We start from the raw sequence: 17,701 nt of genomic DNA on the forward strand, positions 1-17,701 counted from the left end.
AACCACGAAAAAGAATTTCCTATTAATAACAGAATATCTGTTAATTACATAAATTCCAACTCCTGTAAGATTTCTCTTATCGATTTTTAATTTAAAAAGCTATCAACGCATTGTAAATCGAAAAATACTCAAACTAGAAACCAATTTAAAATATCCTAAGTAAAATACATAAGCTATCGTATAGGAATCTTATCATGTACGAAAGGGATATTCTGTTTATTTTTTTGCAGCACATATGTTGACGGATTGGCAAATGGGCCATCTGATGGTACGTGGTCACTTCTACCCATAGACATTGGTTCTAAATCATTGGCAATATCAACAATGCTTTTGACGACCTCTGTAGTCGAGTGGTGTGTACACCGGTTTTCATGGGTACGTCACTCCGAGGTCCCAGGTTCGATTCCCGGCCGATATGTAGAAAGTTTATCAGTTTTCTATGCTGTCTAAGGTCTGGGTGTTATGTGGTACCCTCGTTACTTCTGATTTTCCATAACACAAGTGCTTTAGCTACTTACATTGGGATCAGAGTAATGTATATGATGTTGTCCAATATTTATTATTATTATTAATGCTCCAATAACCTTGGGAATCTTGTACCTGTAGCAAAGGCTCACTCTTCAAACCCAAAAAGACATACATAAGGCTCTATCACCAATTAAACATAAAACGTCCTATAAATGCCCTTTACCCTGTCTTTATTTCATTTCTTTCAATATGCCATACTTTCTAAATTGAATTTAATTAATCGTCAGTAATATCTCTACAATAATCGTAATCTTTAGTTTATAATTGTTATTCGTTGTTTGCAATAAACATATCCATTTCAAATAGTATAGAATGACTGTGTTTTTTTCCGATTTTACTTGGTGGTAGGGCTTTGTGCAAGCCCGCCTGGGTAGGTACCACCCACTCATCAGATATTCTACCGCTAAACAACAGTACGCAGTATTGTTGTGTTCCGGTTTGAAGGGTAAGTAAGCCAGCGTGACTACAGGCACAAGGGACATAACATCATAGTCCCCAAGGTTGGCGCATTGACGATATAAGGAATAGTTAATATTTCTTACATCGTCATTGTCCATGGGTGATGGTGACCACTTACCATCAGGTGGCCCATATGCTCGTCCGCCAACCTATTCCATAAAAAAATCATCTTTGTTTATAGTTTTGTTTATGTGATTTTAATTAAATCTCCAAATTGATTAGTAAGAGATCAAAACTCGATTAAGATAAAGGTTTTATTCTTCGATTATATAATTATCTACATAGTACAAAATAACTACTAACGAAACAAGTTTTGGTACATATATATTTTTAGAACCAGAAGTAGGAAGTAGGTTAACCTCTACAACAATTATCTTTAATTTAAAATAACAATCAATCTACCACAAAACAAAAACATTTAGAACAAGACAAATAACCATCAATAATCACATTACACCGTAATAATTCGCGATCTCAATGTGTCAACCACGAATCTCCCGCCTTTTTTTTTTAAAGGGAAGTTTGTGTGACTTGACGCTGATGTTGCTTGTTTATTCCAACAATATATATAACCAAGTCTTGGTATGTGTAATGGATATGCTTGAATCTTGCCAAATGACTTACTACTTCAGTAGTGTATTTAGTAGCCAACTGTTGGCCACTATTTTTATGAAAGCAATCTTAATTTTAACAATCTATCACGACATGTAAATAATCAGTGTTATTATGTATACTAATATTATAAAAAGGAAAACTTTGTCAGGACCGATTTAAAAACTATCTTTTTTTTAATTAGAGAGCTACATTATCCACTAGTATTATAGGCATACATTTTATTTTGGAAAAAATAGGGTTCCGTAAGAGATTTGGGGACACAAGATGTAAAAAATCAACCAGAATCTTTTTTTTATATAGGTTCCTATATTAGGTTGGCGGACGAGCATATGGGCCACCTGATGGTAAGTGGTCACCATCACCCATAGACAATGACGCTGTATGAAACATTAACTATTCCTTTCATCGTCAATGTGCCACCAACCTTGGGAACTAAGATGTTATGTCCCTTGTGCCTGTAGTTACACTGGCTCACTCACCCTTCAAACCGGAACACAACAACACTGAATACTGTTATTTGGCTGTAGAATAACTGATGAGTGGGTGGTACCTACCCAGATGGGCTTGCACAAAGCCCTACCACCAAGAAATTTTACTTCTATTTATTTTAATTTGTATCTTTATGGGTTATTTTGATTTTCTTTCGAGATACCCAATCCTGTCACAAAACCGATATCTACGATTTAAAGTCGAGGGCAGTAGTTAGTTATTAAATAAAAAAGGTGCTACATATAAAATCAAATATTGAGCTGAATTCATTGACCGTGCCGTAACCTTGCCATAATAAAGAAACGGGTTTCCTCGCAAACATTTACAAACAAGACAGAATCTCCGATCTGTGTATAATAAGGTTCATTGTATTTGATTATTTTTTGTCATTTTCAATAACAATAAAATGTCACAGCATCTCCGTGTTTGCTGTTTGGGTGTTATGCAAATTGCAAAGTCATTGATTGCAAACCGGTTCTACGAACATCAAAATGGTCTTAAAGAAGATCACGTATTTTTTTTTCGTTAAATATACACTAACCTTATATATTTTTCTGTTCATTGTTATTATGCCTTTTGTTTACATTTAATGGATGTAATTGTAAAATAATCGTGTCTAATTATCTAATTGTCATTCTTAATCTTAAGCAATGAATAACAAAGAGGCAAAGTAAATCAGAAAAAACTAACATTATTTAATGTAAATATTTGTAATTATATATGTACATAATTCATTGGATGCGATTTAGTGGAAATATGTAGGATTATGATTAATGTCAATAAATAATAACAAAAACAAATAAATAGATAAATTTCAAAATTTGAAATAACTGCGTGGAACATCGTAATCGAAAACTATTTTTCATAATTGCAACATCAGAAACATTACAGCAATACAGATAATAGCATTTGGTTATGCGAGCCTCCAAATTCAACCTACACCATTCCTTACTTATATATAAAAAATAAATGAATTATGTTGCTAATTGGATAAGATGGCAACACCAATAAATGACACGTCGTATTCCATTACAATAGCGACATCTAGAGGTCAGAGAGCTATAAAATTAAGACATCGAGTAGGAGGATAAATATCTCATTGAACTCAGCAATACCAACTGCTTGGGAAATATCTACTAATCAAACTGAAGACCTTATTATGCATTTAAATAAAACTAGTTATAACGGATTCGAATCGCGTATATTAATTATTTTTGACATCCCGACGTTTGTAAATAACATTTCTTTTGTTCTTCAAATAGACAAATGCCACCTCAGTCTACCCGTGACCACGAACGCTGTAACGTGCTCGAAACGTCGGGATGTCCAAAATAATTAATATACGCGATTGAAATCCGTTATAACTAGTTTTATTTCAATGTGTAATAATCGCGAAAATTTAAGACAACATTATGAACTTATTATGATTTTACTTAGTACAATTATATAACATAGGATGAGCTGATAGATTCCAATCCTGACCAATATAAGAGCATTTTGTGTGCAATAGTCACGAAAAAATGGCTCATAAATAAATATTGGACATCACATACATTACTCTGATCCCAAAGTAGCTAAAGCACTTGTGTTATGGAAAATCAGAAGTATCAGCACCATTAACACCCAAACCCAAGACAACATAGAAAAACTAATGATATTTTTCTAGATCGAGTCGGACCTCGGATTGGCGCACCCATGAAAACCGGTGTACACACTACTCGACCACGGATTTCGACATATCTCTTAAGAGGTTCCTCTAAAGTAATTAAAAGAAAAAACATCTCACCAATAGATGGTTCCTAATATCGTCGAAGACTATCAGCTGCGACAGCGTCTCCATACCGTGGCGGATGCCGAAGAAAGTGTTTCCGAAGATCGTGGCATTAATGCGCTCATTGGACTCCGGCGACACTCGCAAAGCGTAACTCTCGTCGAAATCCAACGAGAAATCTAAGAAATACAAAAATCAAAAGTTTGTACAAAAATCATACATTAGGTAACCATGAAATGGGCATAAGTAAGCGCGTCTGAAACTCAAACTCAAACTCAAATAACTTTATTCAATATAGAAGCATTACACTTTCTTATTGATGGTCAATTGAAACAGTACCACCGGTTCGGAAAAGAAAATACCCTGACCTGAGAAGAACCGGGGAAAGAAACTCAGCGGGTTCTTTTTTTTTATTTGTCTCATATATTATTTAAACAATTTAATATGAGATGACAAGGAGTATTCAAAATGACATTATTGAATTCCAAACGTGATAGATCATTAATTGAGAATCTTAAGTGTAACATATTAACGAATCCTTTTTCACATTTATAATATTAATTAGGATTTATTCAAGTAAACAACAACAACAACAGCCTGTAAATTCCCACTGCTGGGCAAGGCTTCCTCTCCTTTGAGGAGCAGGTTCGGGTTGGTGGAATACACATGTGGCAGAAATTTTATGAAATTTGACACATGCAGGTTTCTTCACGATGTTTTCCTTCACCACCGAGCACGAGATGAATTATAAACACAAATTAAGCACATGCATTGCCTGGGTTTGAACCCCCAATCATCGGTTAGAATGCACGCGTTCTAACCACTGCACCATCTCGCCTCATTCAAGCAATAAATATTCTAATTAAATCACTTATTACGTGAGCAACACATTTTATCAAAATCTCTGATTATTCTGCTTTGTGCTGTTTGTAGGTAAGGTAAGCGAGAGGATGTAAAACACAAGCATTACGCTTGTTAAGTATTGGCTTTTTAAGCAATGGTATACGCATATATAATAAAATACCGGAAAATATAATCAATTTACCATTCTCAAAATTGAAAAAAAATATTAAGACTAAATTAATAAATAAATCATATTATTCATTAAAAGAGTACTTTTTAGAAAGAGTCAGGCTCGGGTTCCATCATAGGACACTAATTACTGTAAATTGCTCATTTGCAACAACATTGTAAATCTGTTTATATGAAAAGAGCAACTATGCGAGTTTTTTTGCTTTTTCTTCTCGGTAAAGGCTGCTTTCCGAAACGGTGGTAGTATTTAATTGTTGACGATTCAAAAACGCATCATTGTGAAGTTTACTTGAATTAAGTTGATTTGATTTAATTATAGAAAGGGAGAGGAAATCGGCACAACAAAGCGCCTCTTGTAGTAAGCCAAGGGCTTGTAGTAAGCCGTGTCTTATACCCACATAAGATTACAATGACAAGAAATTTAATTCATGATTACATATTTGTTTAATTATTTATTGAGTGGCAGTAGAAACGGTTTCTCTCCTTCGTAAACCTTGTAAAAATAGCTCCTTGTACTTGTATTTACCAATCTAAGTATTATATTGATTTAACCAATGTTCCAATACACGAATGTTGGTAATATTGAAAAGAGTGAAAGTCAATTCAATTGAAAAGGTCGTAACACAATCGAGTTATTATGTTACTATCTAAGTAATATTACATTTATAACCTTACTTAAATGTACTAGTACTCGATTTCATTTTCTTTATAGAAAATTTAATAATAAATCGATTGAGTAGTTTGGAAAAACGCATTCATAGCATTCGTTACGGTAGAAATGTTTACGATATAGTAAAGTTCATCGTTCATAGTATTAAAAACTAAATTGCAAATTTATTAATAGCATAGTTGATATTGTCAAATGAAAATATGCTTTAAATCTTTATTGTTAAAGATTAAAATAGCATGTAAGCTTTCATATATGAATAGGCGTGCTGAATAAAAATAATTCAAGGTTGGTCTCGAGTTCTATACGTCTGATTGTTCAAAGGATAAGCAGCGATAACAACTCAATATATAATTAAACGAAATTCTATTTTATTATATTATATGATTAACAATAGAAGTAGTAATTCATTAATAATATGATTCTACAATTAAATTAAAACAAGAAATTGTCTATGCAAATCAATTTCATGTAATAAGCACGCAATATTCTGCTAACATAATATAAGTTAAACTTTACCAAAAGTAACAGTCATAAGGATTGGACAATGAATACTTTAAGTATGTCATTAACTTTTTTTAAGAACATATTGTTTTGACATGTAATAGGCTATTTGACTGGTTTTTAAAATCCATTTTATATTATTTAGAAGAAGTATTTCTAATACATATTTACCGAAAAATATCTATTAAAAATTACATATTTAAATAGCGCGCAAAAACGCTACTTGGACAATATGGCGCTGCAATGGGATCGGTGACGTCACTTTCCTGTATTTTAATCTGTGATACATATATGTAGTAGAAAAGCAAAGTTAACAAGAAAATGACTTCATCATAAGCCCGGCCAATCAGGAGCATTTTGTGTCACGTGACAAACGTTTGAAAAATTTATGGATTTTTGAAATAATTAAGTATTATTTTCAACTGTCGTTAGTAAATAACCATTTTTATACTCATAATACACACTGGTTACAATAATTCACAATTTATTTTTCGCATTGTCAAATAGCCTATTCCGAAATTATAAACGACAATTTCTATGATAGACTGTTTTCTATTTTGATATATTATTTGACAGTAACCCTGCCACGCCTAGCTTAACAAATTCTCATGATGGATAGTGCGTACCTAAACACAGGTTTAAATTAATTTAAAATGTATTTAATTTCTACCATTAAATGGGACTTAAGATATCACAAAGTAAAACTAACGCGGTATAGTCTCACAATACGAAGGCCAATATAAAATACATCCGCAAGTTTATATACTTTACACCTGAATTAGCGGAAACTACGTGTGAAGTACGGTTAGCAAAAAAAGTTATTGTAACTATTTAAATTGTTTTTAATTAAATAATTCCTTTAGGCTTGGCGTAAAATAAATTAAATAAATATGTATAATTATATAAATATATTAAAGACAGTGGAAGAATCCATTTTAATGTTGATCCATACACGTTCGGAATGCACTATTTATTTTATTTTATGTTCAAAGGTCTACTAAAATAAAATGACAGTCAAAAAGATATGGTATGATTATATTTTTGGTTATGTAGACACGACATGCTTTAAGTGTAGTAACAATTTGCTTCTAATTCATGACAGCAGCATACAAATTATTTATTTTTTGTTTTTGTTTAGTTATTTAATGTATTGAAACATTTCGTTTAAAACGATTATATCAATAAAACATCCAATACGCACAACATAATGAAATGATTTGTCAATAAAAACAACTAATTTAAAACAAAAAGGATAATATCTTTTTAAATATAATGTTATATGATTGATGATAAAAAAAAAGAAAACATACCTGTGACGTCAGGATTCTTATTGACGAGATACACGTAGACGGATTTGCCTGTTGTTTTAGGAGTAACGCCTTTCGGTACCGCCTTGTTGACCAATTGCTTGAATCTCTGCAACGATACAATTATAAATATTCACCGCAAATCTTGTCTGTCTCGTCATTACCATCATATCACCCCAAAGACAACAACAACAGCCTGCAAATTCCCACTGCTGGGCAAAGGCCTCCTCTCCCTTTGAGGAGAAGGGTTGGAACATATTCCACCACGCTGTTCCAATGCTAATTGGTGGAATACACATGTGGCAGAATTTCTATGAAATATGTCACATACAGGTTTCCTCACGATGTTTTCCTTCACCGCTAAGCACATAAATCAGCGGTGTTTTCCTGGGTTTGAACCCGCAATCATCGGTTAAGATGCACGCGTTCTAACCACTGGACCATCTCAGCTCTTACCCCAAAGACAAATAGTACAAATTAATAGTTACAATAGTACACGCGGTGTCTTTCTAATTTTCAATGAAATTTTTGGGAGACTTTTACAGCTAGCTCCTACCTGAAGCCAATTTTCATTGGAAATGCTTTTATTAGTGAACTTTCCCCCAAAAAATAAGGATAGTTGAGGCTCTAAAATCGTGTAATAAATAACTATAGTATAGTTAGTTCTATTCTGCCCTGTATGTAACAAAATCAATAGCAATTTTCAACAAACAAATATTTTACTTGTAGATGCATTATATCAACATCGATCAAATCTATCTATCTATCTATTATATTATCTCTTACAAAAAATCTACCTAACCGTAAAAAACTTTAAAGGCATTTGACATTTCATGAAGTATTCATCAGCTGCAGTTGGATATACCTAGAGCTCATAAAAACTCACCTTACCAGCTGCATTCATCAGGTCGTCTGACCTTCCGCGCTTCTCAATTTGTATTTCTATGTTGTTGATATTTATTTTGGACAAGAATCGCCCCAGGTCCGTATTACCCGTGGGCCTCGGCCACAAAAGACCTAGATTAAAACAAATATCATGAATGGTTGCTGTTCTAAGATTTCTTTTAAGGGCTGACGAATGTTTCTTTGCCATGACCTTTAAAATATGTTTACAAAGATTGAAAAAGTTACAAAATAGGTGTGACTAAAAAAGTCTTTAAAAGATTTTTTTACGAAAATTATGAGATTTTCAACATCCGATAAACAACTGTTATGAGAATTTAAACATTATTTGTATATTTACCATTTTTATCAACTAATCTATACATAAAATAAAATAGGAGTGTCTGTGTGTAATATGTAAATAGCCCGTTTTTTACCCAATGCACATGTATTTACGCACGATACATATACCAAAATAACAGTTTTTACAATTATTTTCGCTCTGTCTGTCTATCTCTCTGTTTGTTCCGGCTAATCTCTGGAACTGCTGGACCGATTTTGACGGGACTTTTACTGACAGATATCTGATATAATAGGGAGTAACTTAGGCTACAATAATATTTTTTTTGTTATATTCAAAGATAGACATACCTACTAGGTCGCGGGCACAGCTAGTTTAATTTAAGTATATTATTCAACGCGTTTAAGTATATTATTAATGAACAAAAACGAACGACGATAGCAGGTAAAATATAATCTTATAGTATTTTAAATACCTCAGGGTTGCACAGCGGGGAAATACTTTATCAGGTAAATACATTATTAAAATATACGTGATTCAGACCTCTTGCCTACTTACAGCCTTGACGGCTGTAAAATAATGCAAGAATTATGGAAAACTAAAAATCGATGGTAGAGGATCTTGGTCTACTCTTACAAAGGACTGCGACTGATTATATATTTATAAATTATAAAGGGTAATAAGGCGTCGTCAACATACCATATTCGTTGCAGAACAATTTACAGGCTTCAAGTGAGAGCGCCGGCTCTGAGCCTTGTGGGTCGTATTTTGTTTTACTGCACTTGCCATCCTCGCACGTCCAGTTCCACGCTGGATGGTCCTCCGCTGTGTTTACACTATCAACAGACAGAGAAATTGTAGTAAAACATACGTTTAAACAAAAAGATAACCTAGCAATTAACATTACTTATGAGAGATTTTTGGAAAAAAGGTCTTCTAGACAGAACAACCACAAACACAACAACAACAGCCTGTAAATTCCCACTGTTGGGCTAAAGGCCTCCTCTCCCTTTGAGGAGAAGGTTTGGAACATATTCCACCACGCTGTTCCAATGCGGGTTGGTGGAATACACATGTGGCAGAATTTCTATGAAATTTGTCACATGCAGGTTTCCTCACGATGTTTTCCTTCACCGCTGAGCACGAGATGAATTATAAAGACAAACTAAGCATATGAATCAACGGTGCTTGGCTGGGTTTGAACCCGCAATCATCGGTTAAGATGCACGCGTTCTAACCACTGGGCCATCTCGACTCTCTGGGCCATCTCGACTCTCCTTCTAGACAGAATTATGTGGAAAAGTTTTGTCAGAAATGCAAAAACATGGCTTTGTATTCGCTCGATTTAAAGAGTGTAGTGGTGCCCTACCAAGGAACGGTGTTATAGCTTCCTCTACAATTGGTCGCAATAACGTTTGGTCCCTCTTGTCATAGGAGCAGTTCCGTGTGAATCTTTTTTTAGATTTACGTGTAATGATACGGACCAAACGATAAATATGCCCAAACAAAAAGAATATCCATATCGGTTCATTAATGAATTCGGAGGCACATCTTTCTTTTATTAAGTCAATTTATAAGAATCGTTTTTTGTGACGTAATTGTCATTTCTTCCTTCCTCTTCCAAAGAAATCACAGAAATCAAGGTTTAAGAAGCTATTAATTCATAGTATCCTTTTAATAGTCACGACTTTGAACCATTTAGGTACTAAACAGTGCTAAGATAAGACACCTATGTCTTCTAAATCGAGAGTATATACGGCCGATTATTTCACAATAAACCTTGTTTTGCGCATAGACGGTACAGTGCATTGTTCATGCTTCTTCGAATGCCAGCTTATATATACGAAGTTAAACAAACAATATCAGAATGCCATTAGATTTCATTCCCTGCCATTCGAACGTCCACATTCATAAAACTGGGACTCATTCTATATCCGTAAATTATAAGATATCCATAAGGTAATACATTTAGTAATATCGATTCGTATTAGCAATTAGTACTGCTTTAATTGAAACCGTATTAATTTCTATTCGGCATAATCCGAGGATTATACGTTCGGCGGTGAAGCCGTTTTAGATACAACCGACGGCTAAATCTTATATCCTTATCAACAAATCCTGACTTTATTTTGACCAATGACGATTAGGATTAACTGATCGTTAATTGAATAATTCGAACCGTTTTTAATATATGCCCGCATCATCGCATCGCCTTTTTGGCATAGGAAGGCTAAAAGTGAAATGGGTCACCTGATCATCGTCTCCTGTCACCACTGCCAATAGATATTGTTATAGTTTTGTTTTTTTTTTAATTCTTTTTTTTTGTATTTTATTAATAAAGAATTATAAATTAAAAAAAATATTGGTACTGTACCAAATTTTAGCAATTTCTTACAAAACCCATCCTTAACCATACTCGGACAATAAGATTCTATAGCCTTTGAATCTGTAGTTACCTGGGTACAATCTACGAATAAGGGTTTACCTTGGCTTCATTGATACTTTAAAAATAAATTCCGCTCGCGAATTATTGATGTCTTCGCCTCACTTCTAACTTCCAGACTGGATTGAGATGAGAAAACTACGACAGAAAAACTCAAAACCTTTATATCAACCCGATTTGAACTTAGAACCTTTACTTTAGTACGATAACCAGTTGGCAATATATAGCCCGCATACATTGCAACGCGAATATACGTAGTATTGCTATATTTATAACCAAATCTTCGTTAAGACTTCGGTACTTCGAGCAAAGTTGAAGACACTTCGCTTGGCTGTTAGTAAGCTCTCGCACGTAAAGGGCAAGACTTAAATCAGACATTCGAACGAGGCAATAAGTTCGACACATGTTTTATTTCCATTTCGATATTCGATAATTTTTTAGACCTTTTTAGCAATCCACGCGACATCGCGACAAACTACATGACATTTCCTATACCGAAGGCGAATTTGTCTTGCACGAATATTAGCGCGGTGAGTGCGGCATACGCATAATAGAAAGCTATGTTATCTGCAGGGGACTGCATAAATTAAAAAGGTTTGATTGTGTTGAATTTTATATTACATACGTCGCCGGTTCAACCAACTTTTACTCTCACTACTTTTTATATAGCACAGTGAATACGTGGATTTCGTTCTATCGTCCCGGGTTCAAACTAGACTAATACATGACCTTAATTTGTATTTATAGTTCATCTCATGCTTTCATATCAAAAGATCGAACTGCACTCTGCTATTTTACACGCTTATAATTTAGACCAATGACGTATGTGAAAAATTATGTAAACGTATAGTATGACACAACTTAGATGTAGCATCGGCAAAATTTGTAAAACCGATCACATCCGAATTAAGTACGCTATCCTAAATTATCAATATATTATATGATCTTTTCACAAACGTAATAACCTGTAATATCATATGACCTAATATATTCGTCAATTTGACGTCGTTTTGCTTTCTCGGATTAAACTGATGCGAGAATCTATAGCGACAAATAGCGTCGAATGGCGCAATAAGGAGCTATTTCTATTGGTTGTGTAAATAGTAATCGGTTTTATCGAATTTGCTGATGCTACATCTAAGTTGTGTCGTACTATAATAGCTATTATGTAATTTAACATAACAATGGTCGAAATCTTTTAAGTTTTAAATACAAAGTCTCTTATAATGTCACCGGTGCGAACAAAATATGACGAGTTGAGTATAGTAATGTTTAGTAAAAAGTGTTATTGGTAGTTTTGTATTTGTATCTATTTTAGTTATACTCTTAATGCATATAACCTTGCTAATATTGTATGGTAGAATTTGACTATTATTGATCATTCTGTTATTGCGACTGGTTACAATTATAATAATTAATTTCAATTATCCATATAATATTTTCTTATACACATGTACAGTCGGGGTAATAAATAGTTCGTCACCTTAAGATCTATTTTCGTGTGCTCAGTATCAGCGATAAACTGCTTTACCGATCGAGAATGACATATTGCGTCGCAATGATTTGATGTTTAGATTCAAAAGGTACTAAGAGCTTAAGATTTGATAAAGCAATTAATTTGAAAACTGACGAAGGTTTTCTTACTCTGACTGTCGATATCCGTGATTACATTATTTTCCTGTAGCCTTCCTCACGACACTGATGGCGTGTGTACTATAAAATATTCAAAAACATTCGATGTAACCTTCACCGATCATATATGTAACAGTGTATTTTTGCGAACCGAATGAAATCCGTTTTTATACTAAAATTCCGCAGACATTTTTAACTTTGCCGTTTCGTAAATTCAAATCGTATGTAAAAAATACATTGGTAAAAAAAGCATTTTATTCGATACAAGATTTTATAGCTGATAAAAAAACGTGGAGTTAATACCTGTTGACTTCCAAGCAGGATATATTAATTTAAATAATTGTATTTAACTAACATGACTTTGTATTTTTCAAATCTTAAAAAAGAATAACTACTGAGTTTCTTGCCGGTTCTTCTCGGTAGAATCGGCTTTCCAAACCGGTCGTAGCTTCACTTAATTTTAAAATGACGATTCAAAAGTGCTTGTAAAAGCCTACTTGAATAAAGTTTATTTTGATTTGATTTGAATAACAGTAACAAAATCTATGTGAAGTAAACTCGGAACCTTCGATTATTATTTATGTACCAATTTGTTGAAATAGACTGTTAACGCTGAAAAACAATTTAACAAAATAAAGGCCAACTGTTGGCTACTAAGTACAAATTAGTAAAGTAGAACGCCGTTTGGGCAGTATTAACTTCAAACTTAGCTGTCATTTGTCACACACACAACTGGCGGATTTAACAGTAGGCTAAGTAGGCTGGAGCCTTATGCTAAATATTTTTTTTATTACAGAAATAAAAAAAACCTTATAATTATATGTATACACATTACGTCCGTAATCCGTATACTCGTCACTACATAGCGGGTGGGAAAAATAATCTAGTAACTGACAGAAATATCACCTAGTTTATAATCATACTAATAATGGGAAAATGCCGAGGTAATGAGGACGACAGAACAAAAATTGTACACTTTCAATTTCAGAATAAACGTAGTTAATAACTAACTTTCCGAACCGGTGGTAGCTTCACTTAAAATACTTGTTAAATGAAGACTCAAAAGTGCTTGTAAAAACCTACTTGAATAAAATATAATTTTTATTTTGACCACCACTTGACGACCTCCGTGGTCGAGTGGTATGTACACCGGTTTTCATGGGTACGCCACTCTGAGGTCCCGGGTTCGATTTTCGGCCGAGTCGATGTAGATTACCGTTAGTTTTCTATGTTGTCTTGGGTCTGGGTGTTTGGTACCGTCGTTACTTCTGATTTTCCATAACACAAGTGCTTCAACTACTTACATTGGGATCAGAGTAATGTATGTGATGTTGTCTCATATTTTTTATTTATTATTATTATTTACAGCTACGTACAATAAAACAGTTCACTTATTCAGTACCTAACTTTTCCCCTCTGTTCCTTAACTGAGTAGCTTAATTTTATTTTGCCAGTAACTAACTAGCGAACTTTACATTTTTTCCTCTGTTATATTATTGCTATTAATCGATTACCTTAATATTTATTTGGTAGATAATGGCGAACTTTAGATTCGATATCGTTAAAAAATAATTGGTAATAAGAGAAGACAGATGAAAATTTCAATAATGATTGCGGTAGATTTCATATAATCAAGAAGTATATAAAGCGTCAGATATTCTATGACAAATATATTAACATTTGTTATGTATAGAGTCCTTAACAAATTAACATCTCAAAAGTTATTATAATAGGTTTATTAAACTTTATTCCACCGGAGTTTCATAGCGGGTTGGTTGATATATATGACGTAATCTTATTGGACATACATACCTAATATGCAAGCAATATATTTTCTACGAGCTGTGCCTGCGACCTTTTACGCGTTTGAATTTAACAAAAAATATATTATTGTAGCATAAGTTACTCTTTATTATTTCAGTTATCTGCAAGTAAAATTGCTGTCCAAATTGGTCCAGCCGTTCCAGAGATTAGCCGTAACAAACAGACAGACAGACAAAAATTGTAAAAACATGTTATTTTGGTATATGTACCGTGTATACAAACATATACATTCAGTATATAAAGGCGTATTTTAATATTACAAACAGACACTCCATTTTATTATATGTATAGATGAAGACAGTGATGCTAGTTTGGATTTAAATTCGCAGTCTTTATTTAGAACTACAAATTACATCAACTGAGATATCTCGACTCACTATCGACGATAGTATCGTATCTTACGAAAACGAGATCATCATAATATTTACATGCTAAATACATATGTATATGCCTTATAAATCTACTTATAATAAAATTGAAGTTTCTAATATTAAATAAATAGCTTTTTACTTATTGCATTTTCATTTCTACACGGTAAATATACCAAAAAAATATTTTTCAATATTTGTATTTGTATCAGTTCGTCTATCTGTTCTAGATTTGATTTCTATTTGTTCCGGATAATCTGTCTGGACCGATTATGACGGAACGTTGGCAGATGACCGATGTAATAAGGAGTAACTTAGGCTTGTTTTATTTTAGAATTATTTATAAAACAATAATAAAGTCACGCTTTACTGATCAAATACTATCCAGTACCGCACGCAGCCAGTGGCAGATTTACCAATAGGCTAAGTAATAGGCTAATTTAGCCAAAATTTGTTAATATCTTACAAAAATTTAAAAAAGTTTATACTTATATGTATACAAATTATGTCCGTAATCCGTATACTCATAACTACATAGGGGATTGGAAAAATAATCTACTAAATGTCAGAAATATCACCTAGTTTATAATCATACTAATAACGGGAAAAAACCGATGTAATGAGGACGATAAAACACAAATCATGAATGTTGCAAAAAAGTAGGGACAGCAAAAATTGAATAGCCTACTAGCCTACTAGTGGCAGATATGTAAATACGTGCGTGCAGTCCTGGCCCATACCACTAATCCACTGGATGCCTCCCTCCAACGACTTAATATCACAAAACGTATCTAATAAAGAATTAATAAGATATATTAAACCTCCGTATTGACCAATAACTTTTGTTAAATGACAAACGCGCGAGGTCGCGTACTCAAATAATCCTGATGAGAAAATAAATACTGATGACTAAAATATGTACATAGAAATCGAAATGAAAAATAGCGACTGTACAAATTCCGTCCGAATGAATGCTAGCAGCATTTCTCCATTTCATCCGATCCCCTGGGCGAGAAATCAACCAGCCGAGACAATAAATTTGTTTTATAAAGACTCGTATAACTCCAAGTAAATACATAATTTTTTTTTAGAATATTTATATTTAAATTGTAATGTTTGAAAAAATATTATCAAGCTTATCCGGAAAAGTAATGATCGTCAACGAGTTACATATGTATATAAAAAAACATAGAAGCATAATTATGGATATGTGTATGTAATTTATTCTACAGAGGGATTTTGGAGATTACGGGTTCAAACCCAGGCAAGCACCACTATATACATGTGCTTAATTTGTGTTTATAAATCATCTCGTGCTCGGCAGTGAAGGAAAACATCGTGAGGAAACCTGCATGTGTCTAATTTCATCGAAATTCTGCCACATGTGTATTCCACCAAACCGCATTGGAACAGCGTGGTTGAATATGTTCCAAACCCTCTCCTTAATGGAAGAGGACGCCTTATCCCAGCAGTGGGAAATTTGCAGGCTGTTGCTTTACTAATTTTAATAAGCCAACGATTGAAAGTGATCTAACAAAAAATAACTTCGAAAGATAATAAAATCTGAAAGAAATTCAGCCTATTTTATCACCAGAATATAATACGAGGCTGAGCTAAATTTAGACACTAGTAGGTACATAATAAAGCACTCTAGATAACAGATAATCAACAAAGTTCTTCATCAATAGGCTACAAGAAAGTGCTATAGCGTATTATCGTCCATCTATAAACTAGACGATTTCATACAACAACAGCCTGTAAATTCCCACTGTTGGGCTAAAGGCCTCTTCTCCCTTTGAGGAGAGGGTTTGGAACATATTCCACCAAGCTGTTCCAATGCGGGTTGGTGGCAGAATTCCTATGAAATTTGTCACATGCAGGTTTCCTCGCGATGTTTTCCTTCCTTCAAGACAAATTAAGCACATGAATCAGCGGTACTTGCCTGGGTTTGAACCCGCAATCATCGGTTAAGATGCACGCGTTCTAACCACTGGGCCATCTCGACTCGTACATTTCATCATTTTGCATAAACATCGGAGTTTTCCGATATTGTTTTGATCATTATCTTATCAATAACCCCATAACCAAATTTACTGACTGACAAAACCTGTTATTGATAACACACAAGAGATCTTTCTCGACGTTCGCGAAAATTATTTTCATATATAAAATATTGTGACATTATTATTCAGATTGTCTAATGTCTACTATTATAGTAACTATAAAACAAAATATATGTGTATAGCTCGATTCGAGTTCGAAATTCAACAGTATGCAATATAATAACGACGTAAAAGTCGCAGATTTTTACTTATCTGTAAAAAAACTCGAAACAGAAGTGGCATTTCTGTAAAAAACACTTCATATGACAGTTTTAATTTTAATAAGTCTATCCGATTAATTTTATTTATTTATTTATTCTTTATTTCACCCTATCCTAAAACTAAAAATAACATTTTTGATACACAAAAGTTGCATGAGGTGCAACAGGCGGCCTTATCGCTAAGCAGCGATCTCTTCCAGGCAACCTTTGGGTAGAGGATCATAATATTGACATAAATGGGAAGGGTAATTTTATAATTATTATAGTCAATGACACATATCACATTCAGACATTTTGTGTTCTGCGATGAAATTCGAGTGTCTTGTTAGAGAATAGTCCTGCGGTCGTCAAATGTCAGAAAGTGATAATTAACATAGTAGTAAATATAACATTTAAATATACACGCAACGAACTAGCATATCATCATAAGTTTTCACACATCACGAGTGATATATAAATTACTAAGCCTTCCCAACTTTCGTGCGGATGAAACTCACACCAATTTATAACTCCCATTTCATTTGAAGTTTAAATTTCCAAAAAATCCAAAGGCTAC

The 17,701-nt window shown here is 33.5% G+C and overlaps 1 protein-coding gene across 3 annotated transcripts in view; it reads right to left on the reverse strand.

Moving 5' to 3' along the window:
• LOC124531848 (chitooligosaccharidolytic beta-N-acetylglucosaminidase) overlaps positions 1-17,701 on the reverse strand; it is a 29,969-nt gene that overhangs the window by 7,937 nt on the left and 4,331 nt on the right. For all 3 annotated transcript variants that reach the window (XM_047106400.1, XM_047106399.1, XM_047106398.1), the window contains exons 3-6: positions 9,255-9,391; positions 8,259-8,389; positions 7,376-7,481; positions 3,878-4,041 (exon numbers count right to left, since the gene is read on the reverse strand). In XM_047106400.1, coding sequence (XP_046962356.1) covers positions 3,878-4,041; positions 7,376-7,481; positions 8,259-8,389; positions 9,255-9,391 — 538 coding nt within the window. The remainder of the gene's footprint in view (positions 1-3,877; positions 4,042-7,375; positions 7,482-8,258; positions 8,390-9,254; positions 9,392-17,701) is intronic.

This window comes from Vanessa cardui, chromosome 8, assembly GCF_905220365.1.
Source record: "Vanessa cardui chromosome 8, ilVanCard2.1, whole genome shotgun sequence".
Lineage (NCBI taxonomy): Eukaryota > Metazoa > Arthropoda > Insecta > Lepidoptera > Nymphalidae > Vanessa > Vanessa cardui.